Source organism: Lepisosteus oculatus, chromosome 1 (genome assembly GCF_040954835.1).
Source record: "Lepisosteus oculatus isolate fLepOcu1 chromosome 1, fLepOcu1.hap2, whole genome shotgun sequence".
Classification (NCBI taxonomy): Eukaryota; Metazoa; Chordata; class Actinopteri; order Semionotiformes; family Lepisosteidae; genus Lepisosteus; species Lepisosteus oculatus.
The window spans coordinates 66,795,879-66,805,938 of NC_090696.1; the positions used below are offsets into that span (position 1 = coordinate 66,795,879).

General features: G+C 46.8%; 1 protein-coding gene across 1 annotated transcript in view; it reads right to left on the bottom strand.

Moving 5' to 3' along the window:
- rnf38 (ring finger protein 38) overlaps positions 1 to 9,377 on the bottom strand; it is a 66,029-nt gene extending 56,652 nt beyond the window's left edge. The window contains exon 1 of the mRNA XM_069191602.1: positions 7,357 to 9,377. Within this exon, the coding sequence (XP_069047703.1) occupies positions 7,357 to 7,951 (595 nt within the window). The 5' untranslated portion in view covers positions 7,952 to 9,377. The remainder of the gene's footprint in view (positions 1 to 7,356) is intronic.
- Positions 9,378 to 10,060: the final 683 nt, after the last annotated feature.

Below are 10,060 nucleotides of genomic sequence, written 5' to 3' on the forward strand. Positions count from 1 at the left end.
GAGAGGGAAGGTAGAGAGAAGCATTTTCCTGCAGGGTGTTCTGCTCCACTTGTTACCTACTGCAGACACTGTGACTGCCAACCCTGGGCTGCAGGTCCTGCCTTATGACACCTATCCTGCCTGCTAGCAAAGAAAAATCCCAAATTACCAAAAGACTTTGTATTCCTCCACATCTAACTTACTACAATGGGTTTGCTTTAAGTTCACAGACACCACCACTTAATGTGTGATGAATCCTACCTGGTCTAATTTCCACAACTGAAAGGGTCCTGTAAGTCTAAGGCAGCTGATGACTGGTGTCTTTCTAAGCTGGGGTGGCTACTTATTTGAACCCTTGGGATTACTTTAGTATGGCGAAGAGGTTTTTGGTATTTGAGCGTTACAGTTTATTAAATACTGAGGCTCCCACAGCTGGTCAGGTCCACAAAATTCTGCTAGTTCTGCTACCTGACGGTGTAAAATGTACAACAATCAACAGGTTTTTTGGTTACCTACATCTAAACGTTGTGATTCTTCTTAATGATCTGCCATAAAAGTTCCATTAAATGCCTAGTCTCCAACACACCCCAGTGCCACAGTCACTAAAAACGAATACCTTCATATTCACCAGTGGAAAATGGTAAAAACTAAATTTTTGTGTATACTTTTGTAGTATAGACATGCTACCTATTGGCAAAGTTAAAACCTGTTAACATTTGTGTCACCTTTTTGTGACTTAACTGTAACACTCTTGCATTATTGTTAAAAGTGTGATGCTGTGGAGTTTTAGACAAATATCCAGTGTGTGTTCATTTTCTAAAGTTTTGCATACACTTTAACTGTAGAAAAGAAAAACTGAAAGCATTTGTTTAATATTTTAGGTATATATTCAATGGAATGGATTAATCTAGGTATGAACAACTTGACATTTTCAATGCAAGTTATTACGTTTATATCGATATTATAGTTTATGTAACCATGGCCCCTTGGTAGCTGGATTATAACTTAAAACATTCAGAAAATGTATTAACAATAAGAGAAAGATTACCTGTAGTACCTGTAGAACAGAACTACACTGTAAACCATTAATTCAGCAGTGTGGTGGTGCAGAGAGGTCATGGTAACGGATCATCGAAATACAAGCCTTTACATGAAAAAGAAAAACTCAATCACCAAAAATATGTCTTACAAAAGTGTGCATCTTACAATCACTTTCCAAAAGTCAGTAACATTTTTTAGTTATGCGACCCCAGAGTTATGCGAGAAAGTATTAATAAACGTACATTGTTGTTGAGTGGGTTACCACTTGCTGGGTGGATGATTATTCAGTGTTCACATCACCTTTGAGAACTGCTTATCCAACACGGGCTCAAGGTTCCCCGAGCCCATCGAGGGAAATATCAGGGACACATCCTGGATGGGACAGCAGTCCATCACCAGGGACAAACAGACACAGACACATACACTCCTAAATACCTGTCTGAACTTTTATCGCCCTACTCCCCACCTCGCAACCTCCGCTCTTCAAATTCTGCCCTCCTTACTGTCCCCCAAGCCCATCTACATTGTATGGGCGACAGGGCCTTCTCCTGCTATGCCCCCAAGCTCTGGAACTCCTTACCCAAGGATATTAGAGAGTCACCTTCTCTAAACTCCTTCAAATCCAGACTCAAAACCCTCCTTTTCAGAAAACCCTTTACTTAACTGGTTCCATTCTTCACCCCTCTGCTCTTCTTAATACCATCTTCCACGGTCTCCTCTATTGTTATTGTTGTATTGTTGTAATTATAATTGTGTCCTGTCTTGTGAAATTTTCTTATTTATTGTTGTAGTCTTCTTATTTATTGTTATTGTCATCCTGTAAAGCGCTTTGAGAAGCCACCTTTAAAGGCGCTATATAAAATAAAGTTTATTATTATTATTACTCGCACCAGGGCCTAATTAACAGAAGCCAATTAACCTACTTGTATGTCTTTGGACCGTGAAACCGGAGCGCCTGGAGGAAACCCACACAAACGCAGGGAAGACATACAAACTCCACACAGACAGCACCTCAGGAACTGAATCCAGGGCCCTAATGTGATGAGGCAGCAATGTTAATCACTGCACCACCCTGCCGCCTGCTTATGCGGTATGATTAAATAAATAAACAATCAGAAATGAGCAAATCGCTCCAAGAATCAAAATCAACAACTGTACTCAATACAGTCAATAATAAATATTTGGTCAGCCTCACGTTGCCGCTTAGGAGTCTGGACATGTTTTGGTGCCTTTAGTGCCAACGACTTCTAACAGAACCTGACACAGCAGATACAGCCCTGCACTTGCAGGAGATCTGCCCAACTCCATCCACAACTGCTACGGGAACTCCTGTTCACACACAGCCCATATCTTACAGAAAAGCCGGTCACCCTTTAACCTGAAAACGGTAAAAGCCTTTCAAACCTGCCAGGTGATTTATTTCACTCAGTCCTGCAGCTTTAATAAACAGCCAAAAGGCACGACACGCCGGCTTAGCCCTTAACCCAATACAACCCACGAGGCTACGTCCTGTATTGCGCATATAGGCTTGGCAGCACTTTCGAAAGGGAATCGAGAGGCACGCAGGTATATTCATGACAGGCTGTATTTTTGGCCTTGCGTCAAAGATCCTGCTTCTGGATTACAGCCGAGGATTTCTCCCGTGCAATGCTGTCAAAGAGCAAGCTGGCTCTCCGAAAGGATAAAGCCCCCGCCTGCGAATCCTGCTCCGATTGCAAATTCTCTCACTAAACATTACAGCAGGAGCAGAATTTAGGAAAGACTTCTGAAGAGCATAAGCCAAGGGAGGGCACGGCCAACCGGCAGATCAACCGGACAGGGAAGGTCATTTTCCCAGGTGGAACTTCATAGGAGGCAAGGCGGAATGACACAGAAAGCATGCATTTAAACAAACACGGCAATTTTGACTTCTTAAAACCGGCTTACAAAAAAGGCTCCTTTGCCATCGTAAAACGCACCGGGACCCAGTTTTGCTGCCTCTCGCTGGAAACCGTCAGCCGACGACGCGCCTCAAGAACAACGCTTTGTCTGCCACGAGCATCAGTTTAAGCGCTCAGTCGTTTCAATCCCAGTCTCCGCGCAGCACGCACCCACGTGCGACGATGTCAAAAATGCTAAAAATACAGTAAGGCTATAAATACTCTGACCCCCCCCCCCCCCACACACACACACACACACACTACTCATCCCCAAACTCTGCTCCTTTCTCGTGCTTTGAAACCATTCTTAACATAGACCTCACGACTGAGCGTCTGAAGTCACTTGTCCAAGGTCTTCGCAAAGTCAGCGCAGAACCAAAGTCACAGTCCCCGCCACCCTCGGGTCTCAAGCTCCGACTCTAATAAAGCACTGCACCGGCCAGTATAGCAGGAGACCCACTGGACATTTCCCCAGACCGACAGGGGGCGACTTTCTGAGCCAGTGCAATTTTGGGGACGGTTTCCACCCCCCCCCAACCCAGCACCGGTTCCTTGCAAATAAATGCCCAGGACACGTCAGGAAGTTACTTCACTCCCAGGATTACCTCTTTCCCTTCACATCCCTACACTAGACTGGCTTAAATATAGCTCACTTCCCAGAACTCAAGCTGCAGTCCTTTATACTCAATTCTATAAATACACGCTTTGTATACTGTATGTAGGCCCTCTATATTAAATGCATTCACGGAAGCGTACATCACCCGCTGAAGGGAAAAAAAAAAAAGATAAACCTCCCAGCGGCTACAGCACAGAGAGGTGTGAGTTAGTTCAGGTTTACCAGCTGCTGGTTCTTGTGTGTGCCAAGACCAGGTGCGGGATATTTCAAGCTTATCTTACCTTATTTTGAGTACATTTGCATAGACAGATGCCTGAACTCAAAATAGTGCAAAACAGTTTATTACTTCAGCCTAATGTAGGTCCATGCAGTCGACAGGCGGAACACAATCCCACACGATGAGAGTCTTATAGTATTGCTCTGGTCTCTGCACACAGTTGCCTCCCTTTTTAGAATAATTCTTATTAAGAACGCAAGAGGCAGGGTTAGGGTTACCATGGATCTACAAACGCCGTTTCAATTCATAGCGCATCTCCCTATTCATCAACGCCACACCTCCTAATCCCATTTCAACCAAACACGATCCGCGCGCCTGGGTCGAAGTCAACCTGCCCGTGACCGTAACTGCGAAGCGTTTTCCACACAAGCTCAGCCGCTCCAGTGAATGGATCTGGGGCGGGTGAGGGGTCAGCGAGCATGTCTCTCACAGGTGGGTCGGACGCAATCTTGATCAAATCTGCATTTGGCCCCCCCCGGCTGACTGCAGGAAGCGCATGGCGTCCTTCAATTTGGAGCTCTGAGTGAATAGCCAGGTCACCAACAGTAGAGTTTTAAAACTGCATGAAGTTATGCGCACAGCCTCTTGTGACTCAGACATTCGCACTGTTCCCATGTGCATCAGAGAATGTACATGTTAATGTTTACCGTCCCAGGCAGGAATTTCTTGTTAATTTAAGCTAGATGTAGTTTGCTTTGACGAGAACTAGGTATCAGATACCCATAGCGCTAGCGATAGGGATTTTATATGCATGCATCTTAAAATGCCATTACAATTAAAAATGGGTCTTGATAGGTTCTATTAAGCATACACACACACACATTAAAATGAAAAACTACATCGGGTCACCAGCATACAGGGAAAGAGAGCCGGATTCTGTAAAACACAGGGGCACAAACACCGCAGAGCTCTTGGTGTGTGACAACACTAGGTTCAGCTTTTCCTGGGCAGATTTGCATATACAAATGTGTGAAGCAAACATGACACTGCATCTCTACCGCTTTCCTGTTTCACTGGCACAATTGACAGAGGAGTCGAACCATCTCCAAATGGATCGGTCTCCCATGCAACGGTCGGGTTTGCCTGTAAAAAGAACTGCAACTGGAGACAAACGATGGATCAGCAGCTCTAAGGAGCTGTGCAGAACATGTGGCGGCCAACCCGTTGTAATAAAATAGAAACGGTCCCCCCCCCCCATTCTGATGCCCAGAAAATCAGATGTGCTTGCAAGCCCAAAACATCGGCATAGGCACACCAAAGAGGCCTGCAGCCAAACAAGACAGCACATGGTCTCAAATAATGTGATCCAAGAGCATCCCAGACATGGTACTGAGAACAAACGTTGGCAGACCTAGCTATCCTGGATCGTGCTTTCCTTCCTGATGATGACAATGCCCCATCGGACTCAAAGAGGACAAGTGTTTACCATCCATTCAACTAAAGCCCTTGCTACAGAGGTTAAGGGGCGAGCTTGAAAACTGGATACCGTCTCTATCCATACACTTTAGAAACCAATAGGGATCTTATTGCATAGCCTCTCTTCAGCTTTTCTTCGAGGGCTTCAAGTCATGCAAGCCAACATCAGATGCCAGTCTTTTTTTTTTTAAAGACTTTATTCGGAATAAATGTCAGCGCCGTTTTCTCCAGCAGCTAGGAATACCTTGGAATGGCTCAAGCTGCGACACACTGGGTGTGCACACATCCCCTGGGCAAAAACCTGGTGCAAATTTGCTAGGTAAATGCTTTGTTTCGACGGTTAACACAGAAAGTGCTTCACAGAAGGCAAACCTGGTAAGTTCACAAGCAGTGTTTCTTAGTTGTAGCCTAGTTTTTTTTCTATTCACACCGAACCCCTAGGCCGTACAATTCCAGTTCAACTCTATAAAGTTATGCTGCATTACGTGGGGACCAAACATCAGTTATCTGTAGTTGTGAATGAATGCATACAACTGGGACCCACACCGTGCGAACAGCTTTGCAATGCTGTCTGGAGCCATTGTGACTGGCCCACACGCTCCAAGGTGGCAAGAAACAGGCAAAGACACTCCCTCCCCTTTGCCTCCAGAAATGGACAAACTGCTCCCTTAATCCAAGATGGTGCGCTGACCGTTCTTTTAGAAAATCCCATCACAGGTCATCAGAGTTGCATCCAGGTTTAAAAAAAGAGCTGTGCATAACATGATAATGATAATAATCATTGCTTACACTTATATAGCGCTTTTCAGGACACTCCACTCAAAGCGCTTTACAGGTAACGGGGACTCCCCTCCACCACCACCAATGTGCAGCCCCACCTGGATGATGCGACAGCAGCCATAGTGCGCCAGTACGCTCGCCACACATCAGCTCTCAGTGGGGAGGAGGGCAGAGTAATGAAGCCAATTCATAGATTCATAGATTGTGAAGAAAGCCTAGCAAGCTTACCTTCAACAACACAAAAGCTGCTGAGTTCTGGCCCTTGCGAGACTTTGGGGCACAAAACCTCATACATTCCAGGGCAAATTACTGATTTCTTGACTTAGCATTATCTAAACAGTAAAAAAAATTACTGATTTCTTGACTTAGCATTATCAAAACAGTCAAACATAAACCATGCCCAACATACGTTATAGATTGTGAAGAACAGCTAGTTATCCGTAAACAACGCTGTGGTGGCATTGCTAATGTTGAACTTGCCACCACAGAAAACCCTTCAACACCGCCCGTTAATTTCCCAAAAATGTACCATCACAGCTTTGGTCCCCAATGTGGGCCAATGACAAAAAACTTCACTTAAAAAGGGGGAAACCCCATCTTATGTGACACCTCAGCTCTTTAGGAAAAAAAAAACAACTCCAAAGTATAATCACCAGTACTTACAACTGATAACACTGTCTTACTCTAAAAGCAACTTTTTCTAACAAAACAGATTGATCACAAAAAAAAAGTTACAAGGGGTCGGAGACTATCTGGCCTATGTACTTGGCTTGGTTTAATAGATTAATTGATCCAGTGATCGGATCCAGACGTTTCTTGCAAAAAACAAACTAGGATATCCGCTTCCACAACACGACTGTGTTAATTCCGGCTCCTGCCACTCTCCGTGTCGAGGCGCGCCTCTGATCCCCGAGTTATTAGCTCACTTGCTCGTAGATCTGACATGTAAAACTCCATTTAAACAAAAAGTTGGCTGAAACCGAAGTCAGCAACTCCTGTCGCCCTCAAACTCCACCGTTTGATTAGTAGTGTCCGCGCTGCAAAAACAGCGTTCAGAGTGGACAGGAAATGAGAGGAGTGCACCCCTCTGAAAAGTGGGAGCAGCCTCCGTGTTTTATTAAGACGGATGTCTTTTTGGATCAGGGCGCGGGTCCCGAGTTGAAACAGCAGTTCAGCCCGGACCTCCCCATTCTGCATGACGAGATGTCGTAACACACAGAAGCAGCCGTAGCCCCCCCCCCCCAACGGGGTACCCCCCAATTTCCCCTGCCTCTCGCCAAAACCACCAACGGGCTGGTCGGGTCTGCCCGTTTCCCCCCGGAGCTTACCTGCGGCCGGCGCTCTGCCGGCTCCGGGCCCCGCGGCTCTCGGGGTGGTGGTGATCGGGTTACCCCCTGGGGTACGGTGGTTCTCGGAGGGGCTGTGGGCTCCGAGCGCCACGCACCCGGAGTTGTGCTGCTGAAAGTGGTTGACTCCGCCGCCGCCGCTACCACTGCTACTGCTGCTGCTGCTGCTGCTGCTACTGTTATTACCGTAACCGGGGTTGCTGCCACCTTGGTGATTGTTCATGCTGTACTGGTAGAGCCCGGACCGGGACCGCGATCGGGTCCTTGGGGGCTCCATGTGAGGGGGGTGGTGGTGGTGATAGGAGGGGGCGAAGGAGGAGGGAGTAGGAGGGGACTGAGAGGGAGAGGTGGGCCCGGCCGCTAGCAGCCTGCCGCCGCCGCCGCCGCTGCCGCTGTGGCTCCCAGATCCCCTGCCCCCCTCCGCTCCCCCACTCCCCCCGAGCTGGGCCTGGTCCTGCGATCGCGCCCCCCTGTCCTCACAGACATGGCCCTGCTTGGGGACGGCGTCGGAAATCGGGTGCAAGCGGGAGTAGAGACAAGGTTCCTGTGCGGGCTGCGAGGCAGTGGCGATTGGCATTTCCTTTCGGGATTTTTCGTTGGGTTTTTTTTTTCCCCTTGTGTTTGTTGTTTTCTGAAACACTTCAAAGAGAGTTCGGAGCTAGTTGGGGAGAGGGGGGGGGCCGGGAAGAAAACACAACCCCGGCGGCGCCTGGAAATTACTCCTCAATCGCGTGGGTCACCAAAACAGTAGAGGCTGTGAATTCTCCCCCAAGTGAGGAGGGAGGGTTTTAAAAAAAAGGGGGTAAAATAATAAACCGCTCTTTTGCTTGTTCAGCTGTTTCCTTTTGTTACAACGTTTAAACCACCGATCGGCAGCCCAAGCCCAGCCGAGAGAGGCTGAAGCTACAACCGCAGTTTTAGCTGGAGAGAATCCCCCAGGCGCCTCGTCTTCCCAGTTCTGGATTATCCTTGTTGTTGTTGTTGGGTTTTTTTTTTTAAATACAGGCCAGGTCTCCCTTTTAAAAAACTGTAGCTCCAAAGGCGAAAACCCCAAATCCTTCCAGGATAAACGAGATGTGTGTGTGTGTATATATACACGCACACGGAGAGGGGTGAAAAGCAAGCTCGCGTCTACTTCACTTCCGCGAAAAACTCGTCCATTGCATCGGATTTCGAGAGCGCACAAGAGATCCGTCTGCAGTCACAAATCTTTCCCTTTTCTGGTGGTGGTAGAAGAAGAAAAAAACAGAATCGGCGTCCGAACTAAAACCAAAAAGTTTCTTAGTTTCCACTTTTCTTCGTCTTCAATCGAAAGACGCCGCCAGTCGATGTTTTTTTTTTTAAAACTCTCGCTCTCTCTCCCCTCTTTATTTATCGGGTGACGGACTTTTTGTTTTCTTTCTTTCTTTTGACCGATCTCACGTCCTGAATGTGATTCATCTGCGCGTCGCGTTCTTTCTAGGAGCCCTCTGCCAAAAACATAAGGAGGTGGTGGTGGTGGTGGTGGTAGTGGGGGGTGGGAGAGGAAAAAAAGAAAAGGAAAAAAAAACGCTTGGGAGGTCTTTCAAAAAAAAAAAGTAGCCTATCGCGCACACAGGCAGATGAACGGATCTGAAGGAGTTCGGGACCGGCAGCGCCGTCTTTCCAGGGTCCTCGGGTAGCAATGTGCGTCTTGCCCTTTTTTTCCCCGTCCTCTCAGATTTAAAACCCTACCCCCAGCATGGGAACCCCGATCCGACTCGCTACGCCGAGCGTATCTGCCTCTGGTCGGTCGGTGTCGGTGTGAAATGTGACTACAGATCAATGGGATTTCAGATCTCTCCCCCCCTCTCTCTCTTCGCGCACACACACACATACATACAAGGCGCAACACATCAAGCCTGGAAAGTCAGGATCGCGAAATACCACTCGTACGAAAACCGAGAGAAGGCGACCGGGTCGTGGTTAAATCTCCCACGACGTTATGGCGAAGAGTTGTTTTTTTTTTTTCCTTGAGAGAGAGCCGAAAGGGGGACAAGGCCACTCTACTTGCAGGTCCTCCTCCCCCCTCCTGCTTCACTCGATTGCTTGCGCCTGCCCGGGATCCCTACATGCGCACAGCCCCGCCAGGCTGCTCAGCCAAAGGAAAGGGAGTTGTAAATAATTTACGAAAACTGTATAGTCTACAACCGGCGAAATTGATTGGACATGCCTGGTCATATTTATTGAGGATATCGCCCCTTAATCATATTTCACAGATTACATTTCATTATTATTGTCCTCCACCCCTCCAGCCCCCACCCAATGGACGTATAACAGGCGCTATATAAATCTATTAACGTGCTAATTAAAAAAAAAATATGAATCTATTTCGGCTATAGAGAGACAGAGGCATTCAAATTATTGTAATAGCCGGAAATCAAACTAATGAAGATGGTAACGTCATTAACTGATTTGTATGGTATTTTATTTACCTCACCTCAATGAATATTAATTGGGCATGTGTTCCCCAGTGCTGGGTAGATTGATCATAGCACTTTATTTCTTTTGTAGTTTTGATTTGTTGTGCACTTTGGATCAAAGCACAAAAGACTGATTTGACCGATGAGGTTTCTGTGCTACAGATGCAAATAAGTTTGAACTGCAGGAGAAATGAACACCTTGCGTACATGGTATGATGCACTGTACATTTTAAGATATACCAAAG